Source organism: Myxine glutinosa, unplaced genomic scaffold, assembly GCF_964187855.1.
Source record: "Myxine glutinosa unplaced genomic scaffold, kmMyxGlut1.1 SCAFFOLD_4050, whole genome shotgun sequence".
In the NCBI taxonomy this organism is placed as follows: Eukaryota; Metazoa; Chordata; class Myxini; order Myxiniformes; family Myxinidae; genus Myxine; species Myxine glutinosa.
Window position 1 is genome coordinate 57 of NW_027620142.1, and position 12,722 is coordinate 12,778.

At 43.6% G+C, this 12,722-nt stretch overlaps 1 protein-coding gene across 1 annotated transcript; it reads right to left on the minus strand.

Annotated features, from left to right (window-relative positions):
- Positions 1-1,221: 1,221 nt before the first annotated feature.
- LOC144889460 (pre-mRNA-processing-splicing factor 8-like) lies at positions 1,222-12,008 on the minus strand. Its single transcript, XM_078769684.1, has 8 exons — positions 11,862-12,008; positions 10,322-10,609; positions 8,024-8,217; positions 3,386-3,625; positions 3,086-3,227; positions 2,028-2,168; positions 1,756-1,895; positions 1,222-1,534 (listed from the first exon to the last, which is right to left on the minus strand). Exons 2-8 carry the CDS (start codon positions 10,511-10,513, stop codon positions 1,237-1,239), a joined length of 1,347 nt encoding a protein of 448 aa, XP_078625810.1. The 5' UTR covers positions 10,514-10,609; positions 11,862-12,008; the 3' UTR covers positions 1,222-1,236.
- Positions 12,009-12,722: the final 714 nt, after the last annotated feature.

A 12,722-nucleotide genomic window follows, 5' to 3' on the forward strand; every position in this document is an offset into this window, starting at 1 on the left:
TCTTGTATCTCTTGTATCTCTATATCTCTTATATCTCTTGCTTATCTCCTTAAATTTGCGGATAGAATTTTTTTTTTTCACTTTCTCTTTGGAAGCGCCTTCTTTCTTAAAAAATAAATAAATAAATTAAAAATCTAAAGAAAAAAAATATATATATATCTATGAATATATATACATATATATATATATATCTCACAAACAACAATCAATAACCACAGCCACGGTTACAACAGCAACACCAACTTCGTGGTATAAAAGATCCTTTTTCTTGCGCGTTTCACCTCATTTTACATCCTTTGATATCAGAGACATGCAATGTGTTTGTGAAGTCCAACACGCTGGTTTTGATCAAACCCATCAGTGAAGTGCCAGATAGGCACGGCTGGTGTTCACAAGGAGCAGACAAAGCCCAAATCAGCTGATCCTTGAGATTGTAATAAAACAACATAACATTCCGCACAGTGGTCACAACCTGTGACAAAATCCGGTAACGGGCCGATTGGGAAATGCGCATTTAATGCGCTATTAAAAGATTAACTCGACACCTCTGATCCACGTCACCCTCCCCACGGTTATATTAGAACGAGCTGATTGGTCGCACGGTCACGGATTGTTCAACCCAAATATGGGGCCATTCAAAAATTACGTAACACTATTTTTTAGGTAGGTGTGTACCGACGAGCTTGATTACATCTTACTAAATTTTATTTGACACCAATTGGAGTTTTTGGGGTTCCTCATATTGAGCAACACTCGACCCGAACAAAGCGAATGAAAATATGATTCAAGAAACCAAGGCAATGTATTAATCAACAGAAGCCGACACGTCTGACGTCCGAGGCCCACCAGAAAACCAAGACGGCAGCCATATTATTTCATCTGGGTGACATGGTGGGTGGAGTCAAGCAACAAATGTGGGTGGGGTCCAGTGGCTGTTCGACCAATAGGTGCATATTTGATTTTTTTTAAACCCAACAACAACAACAACAACCTCACGAAAATAAAATAAAAAACACGCCCTTGTGGACCAGCACCACGTCACAGGTAAAAACCAAGGCCCGGTTACATCAATACCTTGCATTGTATTGTGATTAGTTTAAAGGTTTGAATCTTCATACTCCAAAATATTTTAAAGGAGGGGAAGGATGGGGAAGAGGAGGTGAGTAAATCACATCTCTCCCAATTCTGGAGAATACCAAGTTGCCATTTGTAAAAGATAAGCAGCCGCTGTTCTTGTCAAAGATGCTTCCTTCCAAAACAAAAAACAACTTTTTGCAAAGAAAAACGTAACAAAGAAGTATTTTTGTAAAAGTTGTAGTTGTGACACCGACCCATAAAGTTGTAGTTCCAGGAGCCTTGTGCGGGCACCATGAAAAACCCGAGGAAGCGATCCGACAAGAGCATCTGCACGCGTTCATAATGAGACGGCAGGTAGCCTTTTGGGTTGTTCCCCTTGTCCGTGTTTTGCCGACCCCACTCGTAACCACTTGGGGTCAGTTTGTAGGCAGTCAGGCTACAGGAACCTGGAGTAAAGCTGGAACACACAACACAGGTCATGAAGCTCTAACTACCATGAACCGATCGGTAACGTGTGGAGCAACAACCGAATCGTGGTCGATTGTCCATTTTGGTGGAGTAGTATACAACAAGAGTTAATTCAGCAGATCATCGGAGAGAAAGCTATTGGAAACACACTACCGACACAAAAAAAGAGAAAAAAGTGGTCAACACGGTGAGAAATCACACGATTCACACCTGCATGTGATGATAATGGTCTTCTCACCATCCCAAGATGGATTGTCAGCCATTATCTTGGCATGGGATGTGATGTCTTGTGGGGAGAGCTGAGGAGATTCATTGGGCTGGGTGTGCACCCAGCCAAGTGGTTCCATTTCCTGAATATGGAGGAGGGGTGAGACAGAGAGGGAGGACAAAAATACTATTGCAGTCAAATTGGTACAAATGTACAAACATCAAGTAGAAATGACAACGACGAAATGAAATCTGCAGACATAATGACACCTTACCTTCAAATACTCATGCTGGGGCAGCTGGTTCGGTAGGTGCACGGTTTGGTGCGTCCCCCACTGTGGCACCATGACGATGCAGCGAATCTCCTTTACCTGGGGGTTATCCTGAGGACTCGTGCCATAAAGGTAACCAGAAATCTAAGGAGGAAGGAGGTGGGAGGTGGGAAGAAAGACATCAACTGGGGCTGAGGAATGCAGGTCTTCTGGGCAGCACCTTCCACTAATGATGTGCTCAATTACTACCCAGGTACCGTCTTGTTTAGTTTGAGTGATTACAGGAAATAGTTCTTCCCCAGCACTATAATTGCAAGGGGAGGCACAAAGTGAAGCAAAATAAAGTCCCTCCTTCAGACTCCGCATTCTAGGGACAGTACCAGATCAAGGTCCCAGGAACCGTTCCATTGTTCAAGATCCTCCCAACACCTGCGCAGAGTAAGCGTGATGTGCTGAGTTAAGCAGCTTGAAAATAAGGAAACGGAAACAAAAACCAGGCCAAGCTATTAGGTCGACAGTTGTTGAGAAAATGGGATAGACTTCAAATTCCTGGCTCTTCAGGCTGATGACCATCTTTGTGGCCAGCTACACGGACGTACAACTCACAGGGTAACAGCTATGGGCACGAGTTGTACCGGAGAAAGAGTGAACAGCATTAATGGCATGATCCCCAAGATGGGTGGGGTCTCGCCAACCAGGGTCGGTGCAATGGAGCAGGGTAGGAAGATTGTAGAAGCTCTGATCGGAACGGAGCTTTTTTGAAAGATACCAGCTGGATAGAGAGAGCTCAGTGGGGGATTTAAAGGTCCCTATAGTGTGGAGATTTTCAAACGTACCATTTTTAAAGTCTTTGGTGTTTAAACCGGTGTTTAAACCACTGACATCCCACACTCAGGGCGGATGCTCCAACCATTAAGCCACCGCTAATGTCTCTCCGTCACTACTCATCCAACCCCAACACCGCATTAAATTTGATTTCAACCCTCTCTTGTCTTTATAAGAGGTAGATATACGTATGGTACCCAAATCTATCACGAGAAAAGCAAACATTAATCTCTCACTTGTGCCCGTAGGTCGGAAATGCAGATAAACTTCTTCAAGACGTTCTTCGGCAGGATGTAAGTGAATCCTGTCTCTTTGATGTCATCCGAAGACACGTAAATGTGGTTCGTGCGCAGGTGCAAGTTCGTTGCAGAGATAGCCCTGTGTGAGAAACGACCAGGTCATACCACGGAAAACAAAACAGGAAACTTGTAGTCCTGCGCTATTCTCAAAAGTCAGGAAGTAGATGGCGGGAAATAACGGAAAACTCGCAATTAACCTCTCGTACCATAGTTACCGTGATTGACGCGAACATGTACCTGACACGCCATTCTGTCTTTGAGGCAAAGGTTTGTGTCTCGTAGTTGCTCGTGGTGGAGGTGATAATCTCATCGCCATGTTTGTTGACGGTGCGTGTTTGTGTGGCTGTCAGCTGTGACTGCTCCTTGGTCTGCTTCTCGATCTCTGCAATCTGCTGTCTCTGCTGCGATGGCGCCGAGATCTCCATCCCCAGGATGATGTCACGGATCTCAGACTGGGTCAGTGATGCGACGTTAACGCTGAAATACAAAACATGAAGAAAAAAAATTAACACTAAGTTATGGCCACCACTGTATTGTTTTTTTTTTCGTCTTTAGAAATGAGAAAATTAAAATTGACCCGAGCTTATAAGTGCGACCCATGACACATGACGGGGTTATGCTACAAGTGCCCTGTTAAATACATTCGAATTACTTTATTATTTTTGTATACAATGTCTAGGATCGTGGAGGAGCTAGAATAAAGAACATATCAGGACTAAATGAATGAAACGAAATGTAGAAAGAGAGGGGTAAAAAACATACTAACAGCAGGGATGATGGACAAAATAGAGGGAGACTTGGACAAATAAGGCATGTGGGTAAGAATGTGGGGTAGGGGAGGACGTATGGGGTGGACAAGATGGAGAGAGCTGTAAACTCTCAGGAAGGAAAAACAGGAAAATGGGATGGAGGTAGGGCTACGGGGGCAGAAAAGATAATGGTTTTGGATGGGGCATCATCTGAGATGGTGGGGAACAATTGTCTTGTGAAGACCTGGAGGAAAGAATGAAATGTGGAAGAGAATGTGGATGTTGGTTCCACAGGCACAAAAAAAAGAACAAGACTGAAAGTCTAACAGTGGCATACCCGGCGTGTTTGATACTTCAGTTGAAGAGGATAGTATGACCTGGGTGGAGATACCAGTTAGCAAATAATGTAAGTATTAAATTATTTTGAAGTACTCTAAGTCTCTAAGCTGTCTATCACCATGGAAGTGAAGAGATTGCATTGAGACACTGGTTTATTCCACATGTTGGTCAGTTAGTCAACACTATCAAAGTGACCTCAGCACCATCCCGACAGACACCACTGTGCGTGTTACGGAATGAGGTGTGTTACGGAATGAGGTGTTTTATGGCAGCCGGAGTGCAAATCCTGCCACCAACCTCCTTGAGAGAGAGGACCCAGTGAGTTGGTATTTTGCTGACCTCAGAAGGATGATAGGCTGAGTCAACCCCACCTGGTGTTGATTCAACAGCTGACCGGAATTCAAACTCAGGACCCCAGGATCCCAAGCCCTCCACCCTAACTGCTAAGCCAACACCAGGCTTAGGGTGGTTGGAGGCAGTCATAAGAAATGCTTCAACATTTGAAGAACAAGATCTTTGAAGAAGCCCTTAATCAAAGTTTTAATTATATCATAATTTCAGTGGCCCCCAATCATCAAGTGTGTTAATTTGCCCCAACCAGGTATATGACGTAATATATGAACGTTCCCTAAAGGGTGTTGAAAGAAACATAATTGGCAAAGCCAAATGGCATTACATTCTACCTTTCAGAAGCGTAATTGTTGGCTATAAAACTCACCCAATATGTAGGATAAAAATGTGAGGGACAAACATACATACATACGGAGAGACAAACGCTGTAAACACAGGAACCAATCATCTACGCCGTAAAAAATCGTTTCTTCAATCGCGAATTTGCCAGTTCTAAAAGCCTCTTTGAGAGTTTGAAGAAGAGGAAGAAGCGCTAATGTATGGTTTATTCACACCGCAGTTTGAACGGAAACATTTCTTATTCTACAACAGCAGAAACCCATTAGGACACGGAACAAGCATACAAAATTATTGTTATGAATTTGGGGGTAGGCATATATAGATTTAGGTAGATCTGTATCGGTATCATGCTTCGTCTGCTGTGCTAGAGAATCTCACCTGTAATAAGTTCTGTGTGTAGGCAGTTTGTCGGGGTCAGTGTGTACCAGTGATCACACGAGGATGATCAGGTAATAAATAGTTCTAGGGGATAAGGATAAGACCCTATTGTTTGCCAGACCTGGTGATCTACCCTTTGTCCCTTATGGCAACGCACTCGTATAGACATTAGATAGGCCCTTAGTGCACACATTAATTAAATTCCCCCCCTTACAATGACTGACGATAAAACAAAAAGGAAAGACAAGCAGGAGGCGGCCGTGTACAACGGCGCCATGGAGGGCACACATCGTGCAAGGCGGGCTGAGAGCCACGCCCAGTGGGGCTCTTGATTGGCCAGGGGGAGGGGCGAGCAACAAGCAGAGCGCCGATTGGCAGAGTAAGGAAGGACTTGTGGTTGGCCACCGACCAATGGCATGGGAGGAGGGCGCAAAGCGCTCGGCCAATGAGAAGACACCAACGCCGTGAGAAGATTCAGGAAGGTGAGAAGCGACGCACTGGTTGGAGGGGAAGGAGCTGACGTCGGAAGACCGCGAGTAAAACCGCTCGCTCGCCGGCATTTTGTCTCTTTTTTCTTCCCTTGGCCTTCTCGTTCCTGGTTCCTTCCTGCCCGGAGTTCTTCGCTTTGCCTCTTGCCTTCCCTTGACTGTAAATTTTGCGCTGGACCCTCTCTTGTGTTGGATCTCGTCCCGTTTGGACCCTCACTCGTTGGAATTGGAAGGACGTCGGTGCGCCGACGATTCTCTTACCCAGATTCACGCACGAACCTCGCGAACGATCGCGCGGGGACACGAGGTTTGGCGTGCAGCGGCGTCCGTGGCCCTGGTTGAGCGCGAGCGGGGGCAGAACGAGGCCTACTTCCCGCTGACTGGAGCTGCGGTCGGACGACTGCGCTCGGAGCCAGACCATCCTTGACGACTGCAGAGTACTGATTGAGATAAGACGCACCACATTTCACCACACGACGTTTTATTTGATTCATTCTGCCTTTGTTTCGTTTCTGAAGTCTGGTGTGGGGGACCTCCCAACTTAGGATTTAGTTTTATCATCGCGTTTCCCTGTCCCGATATATATATTTTAAATAAACCCTTGTATTATTTTCCCTTTCTATTCAAAACCCCGTTTTGGTTTGATTTATTGATTTCAGGTTGAAGACGCCTGCGGCCGTGAAGGTAAGTCGGCATAGTTCATTCCGTCTTGCGTATCAACCGCCATTGAATTGGAAACGCCCCATTAAGCTCGATATTCCATCCGTGGTGACGCTCGGTGTTAACTGAGCCAACCACACGACATTATATATATATACAGTAGTGATATTTTGCAAAGCAATATAAATATATATAAAACTACGAAGAAGTAACCCACAAACAACAACAACCACAGCCACAGCCACGATAACAATCGAGTGTTATAAAAGATCCTTATTTTCACATGTTTTACTTCATGTGTTTCGCGTGTTTGTTTGTGCTTCACACTGAATGAAAAACGTCAAGGTAGAGCATGCAGATTGTGATACATGACAGGTTCAACGATATGTCCGGCCTGAACGGCATATGAATCAAAATGGCGGAGTGTGGACTCAGCCATCATACCGCCGTAATGACATCACATCACCCCTGTCTGATACTGTTCTTGCATCTTCTGGCCATGTAGTAATCATACGTACCAAGTTTGGTGAATTTCTACCCATCTGTTGAAGAAGAGATACTGATAGTGTGATAGATTGACGACAGACAGACGGAGCGGAGCCTATTACAATATTCCCTCCTTTTTTATTTTCTAAAAGTGTGGGGATGTTGAAGAGAAGGGAAAATAGAGTGTGGAAAGAGTGAGAAAAAGGGGATGGGGTTTGGGAAGAGAAAGGAGCAAGGGAAAGGGATGGAGGGATGAAGTAACGTGCATGGAAAAGTGCGTAGACTGTCTGTCCAGCTTTGCCCATCCCCACCTTTGGGTATATAGGGTTATTTTGAGGTAATTGTCATCAATCTTGAGAAAGGTTCGTTGACGCATGTGGCTTGTCACATGTTGTTAACTGAAACGTTGAGCAAGTAATTGTTCAATTAATTCAATTAAAGGTTGGAGAACTCACCATCGATTCTTGATTTTACACCCAACCGCAAGTCTCGGATATAGATGTACAATTCGCAAAAGACTTTGCTTGCCCTTCCTTGAATGTAGATTTTGTTTGACTAAAAAAAAATAAAAGACCATCTTGTCTGACGGCTTCTTTGATCTCCAAAGATCAGATTCCAAAGTTTCTGACTGGAGTTATTTTTATGTAAATCAAAGACTCAAAGTGGAACTTGTGTAGAAATCACATGGAGAACAAAAACATGAAGAGTTGCCGGTGTATTTTTAAACAAATTACACTGACATAAGTAGACAATGACAAACGCAGTCGGGATTTGAACCTGGGTTCCACACAATCAAGGGATCAGAAAGGAAAGCCAACAAGCCAATTCCAACGACCTCGGGTTCGATTATAGTCTGACTGTCCATTGTATGGCAGGAAGTTTTGGTTGAATTTTCACCAGTAAGGATGATCATTTAAAAAAAAAAAGATAAATAAAAGTTTGGGTCCATCGAAGAATTATATTTATGTTTGCACAGGTTGAGGTGCTCAAATGAGCATATTCAAAATAATAAATGGGGAGAAGAGGATAAAAGGAGAGAGGACCGGATAGAAGAGAAATGTGCAAATGTGAACTCAAGAACTCACTTGTTCTTCTTGCCATAATCAGCGAGGATGAGATCTTTCAGGGCAACCTCGACTTTGATCCACTCCTCATCACTGAGCGTTGGCCAAATGTGGTGCGGCTCTGTAATTGTGGTTTTGTCTGGTTTCAGGATAACTTTGGTTCGGTCGTTGTTCACGTGCAGTGCACGGAGGATTAAAATGAGACGGGAAAATGCCTGCATGTGGAACGGCAGCATGAACACCGATAGTCGCGCACACACTTTTACCCAGCAGAGTCCAAGGCCAATGCATCTCAGATATTAGGAGGCATTTGCAAACAAATTGTATAAATCGATGCATGAATCAACACTATAAAAGGAAAATTAACCTGGGTTCCCACCATCATGAGCTATACATGCAGACAGGCCAATCTGAGAAAGCTCAAAGAGTACAGGGCAAGATGTCAAAACATGAACGTTTTCTCCAACCTCTTACACGTAAAACACAATGTCAAAGTTACAATGATAGATATGACCTTAAGCAATTAAAATTGTACAATCGGAATTCGTAATCGTAATTCGGAATTACGTAATTCCTAATTCGTATTTCGCGTAATCAATGGAGGTTCCTGGTTCGAGCCCCGCATCGAGTCAGAATGTTTTCACTCTTAGCCCCTCGCAGGAATTTGATTCCTGCTTCTAAAAAAAATAAAATAAAAAATAAAAAAATATACATATATAAAAAAAAAAACCCCCACCGTTTAGAGGCCATTTTTCCCCGCAAAGCGGGGGTTGGCCTTTTCGGGGACCGTGGTAGTTGTTGTTTTTTGGTCCCCTTTTTGAAGCAATGTTTTACGGCTGGATGCCCTTCCTGACGCCAACCCTTTTTGCCGCCTTCAACGACAAACAGGGAATTACCAGTGAACTGGTACTCAATTAGCCGACCTCGGAAGGATGACAGGCTGAGTCAACCCCCCTGGCGTTAATTCGGCGATCGACCGGGATTCGAACCCAGGATCCTAGGATCCTAAGCCGGCACCCTAGCCGCTAGCCCAACACCAGGGATATATATACATATATACACTACATATATACATACAACATATGCATACTACATATATGTACATATATATATATATATATATATATATATATATATATATATATATATATATATCAACAACAACAACAAGCATTTTAAGGCCATTTTCCCTGCTAGAGCGGGGGTTAGCCTTGCGGTCCCCATGACAATATTCTCCATTTTGCCCTATTTTCTGCATCTCTCCTTGTTAACCCCCTTGCCCGCATTTCTTCTTCCACCATCTTTAGCCAAGTCTTTCTCGGTCTTCCCCGTCCTCTACTTCCTTCTACATTCATTTCCATCACTCTTCTCAACCAGTCACTTTCATCCCTATATCTATATCTATATATATATATATATACGAAGTAACTTCCTGAGCAACGGTTATAATGAGTGGTTCGCTATTACCTTCCCAGCATTTTTGGGAAAGAAAATTGGAATATGTTCAGGGTGACGGCTATAGCTCGCCTACTCTTCACGAAGGACACCGTGGGATCTTTAACATCCACCAACCAATGCCTGCAGATGGGACGCCTAGTTTATCATTCACCTGAGGGCCGGCACACACTGATGAATCACCCTGCCTGTGTAACGCTACAATGACAGGTGGATCGGGATTCCTACTACTATTGCTATTTTAATGACCCAAGTTAATCCTACCTTTCGCAAGGGGATGTAGATTAGCTCTAGTCTTTCAGGAACCGACTGCACAGGCCTGAAAGTGGACTGAAGGCGATTTGGGCAGAAATCTGAAATTCTGAAATCAGAAAATTTCTTCTGGGTGCGGGCGATAACTCACCTACTCTTCACGAAAGACACGGGATCTTTAACATCCACCAGTTAATTTTAGCTGATGGGTCAACCAGCTTATAAATTCGTGTCAACTTGAGCTGCCTCATGACTAACCATTCCTTCATCTTTGGTGAACAAACTCATTTAAACTCCACTACATAAAGAATATGGAGTTTGAAAAATCGAGAGAGGGGAGAGAGAGGGGAGAGAGAGAGAGAGGGGAGAGAGAGAGAGAGGGGAGAGAGAGAGAGGGGAGAGAGAGAGAGAGAGAGAGGGGAGAGAGAGAGAGAGGGGAGAGAGAGAGAGAGAGAGAGGGGAGAGAGAGAGAGAGAGGGGAGAGAGAGAGAGGGGAGAGAGAGAGAGAGAGAGGGGAGAGAGAGAGAGGGGAGAGAGAGAGAGGGAGAGAGAGAGAGGGGAGAGAGAGAGGGGAGAGAGAGAGAGGGGAGAGAGAGAGAGAGAAAATCTCACAGTGTAAGAAGAAATGGTCTTCAACCAGTCGTCGTACAGGTTGAAGAGTACCATCTGGGGCTCAGTGGCCTTGAGGATGAGATCTCCAAACTTTTCCACCTTGAGACATGCTTGGAAGGGTAACTGGAGTTCTGAACCCTTGATCACAATGTTTGGAAAGTCCAGGAGGTGGACCTCCAAAGGGTCAAGCATGCCCTTTCGTGTGACGATGATCTGCTTTGGTTGTTCCTCCACGGGCAAAGACCGAATGAGGGCTGCCACCTCCTCTGCCGTCTTCCATTTTGCAAGCTTTTAGGGTTATCGGGGAAAAAAATGATGAAAGCGAACTTACATAAGTCTTACATAAGAAATGAAATACAAAAACTCTTCCGGTTCAAAATATATCTGGAAAATTGCAGATGAAGGGGAAATAGACGAAACTAGAATAACACTCTTCGACGTCACAACGTCGACTGATATGCCTCCGCCCACATTATGACATCATTATAATACTTGCACCAAGTTTGATTTAATTACATTCAGCTGTTCCCAAGTTATGACATTTTTACCTGACATGACCTCGGGACACCAAAATATAATCAGTTCATCTTTACATCATTGTACATATCTGTACCAAGTTTGAATTAGATCCTTTCAGCTATTCACAAGTTATCCCATTTTTACCTGACATGACCTTTGGCCTTTAACCTCGGGACACCAATATATAATCAATTAATCTTTACATCATTATATATATCTGTACAAAGTTTGAATTAGATCCCTTTAGCCGTTCTCAAGTTATAGAGCTATTACAGACGTTGACCTTTGACCTCTTGACCCCAAAATCCAATCAGTTCATCCTTTCACCATTATATACATAATAGTACCAAATTTGGTCAGAATCCAATCACTGGTTCACAAGTCATCGCGGTAACAGGATTTTTTTACCGAACATGACCTATGACTTCGTCACCCCCAAAATGTAATAAGTTCATCTTTACCTCATTATACATACCTGCACCAAGTTTGACTAAGATCCCTTCAGCCGTTCTTAAGTTATCACGGTAACGAAAACCTATCACGGACGAACGGACAAACAACCTGAAAACCTAATGCCTCCGGCGCCTTTGTCGGCGGAGGCATAAAAATACGGCCAGATGGGGTTGTTCACAAACAGCAGCAAGTGGTATTTGCTTGCCGCACCCAAACAAAACTCTGTTCGTACAGATATGTGGTCATCATTGGGAAGGTATTTCTTTCTGCTACCATCAATGTTAAGTGCATGTTCTAATTTTTCTCTTTCATGGAAGCCCGTCGGATTTGTGCCTCACATGAAGTGTTAGCAATGTCTTCAACGCAATCCCGATTGTTTTTGTTCCTATGATGTCAGTGTCAATATTTATTTTAATAAATTATTAATCTCCAGTGCAAAGGCACCATCTTTTCTGCCATTAGCACTTAAAGAACCACCACGTTACATTTGGCAGGCTAAATCGGGTGACAACACTATGAATGAAAGGGGGCACCAAAATCAAGTGGTTGATGAATGGAGGAAACTCACCTGGCCTAAACGCTTTTGGCCTGCCCACACCGAGGTGTGGATGATTTTGAGAAACAGCTGCCCTGTACGAGGGTTGAAGATAAAAATTGCTCCGTTTATAGGCTTCGTTGTGAGGTTTCCTTCAAAAGTCTGTGAAGAGCCACATGATCACAAGTGTTATCTTTCAGTAAAATAGCATTTTCCACCAACACCTCATAGCAACTCAAAAAAAAAGTTCAAATGTGTACGAAACAGAACCTTAAATAATAATACAGTCAGACAACTCCAGACAATGCCTCACTGATGCTGTTCCGGGCATATGCCATGGCATCTATGCAAAAGTTGTGAACAATTTTGTTCAACATCTCCAGATGAACATCTAAAGAGAAGGTGGACATCCTGAGTACTAAACAAACTTCAAACATTGCTCTGACTGTTCCATATCTAATTGCTCCATAACTGCAAAGTTGGGTATGCTTGTTGTATTGGACAAATAAAAACGGGTACCTATTTAAAGGACACCCTGTCCTTTACCATGTCCACAAATTACTGACCCAAATTCAAACGCTAATAAAGAAATAATAACATGGGATACAACAATGCAGTGTGCTGCATGTGGAAAAACATTTCTCAAAGTTGTATTGACTTATTTGGTTTTGTTGCCAGGGGTCTCCTGTGACAAGTGACTTTACAGGTGTCTTTACTGCAAATGGCATCCCCACACAACACACACACACAGCTACACACAACTGCAGTTGTACACAAACAAGGTTCAGCTGGTGCAGACACTCAAGCCGGGCGACTGTACACAAAAGATGGCATTTGCAATGGGCATTTTGGAATTGCTTGGAGTTCTTAGACGAAGACTACGGATTCCTATGA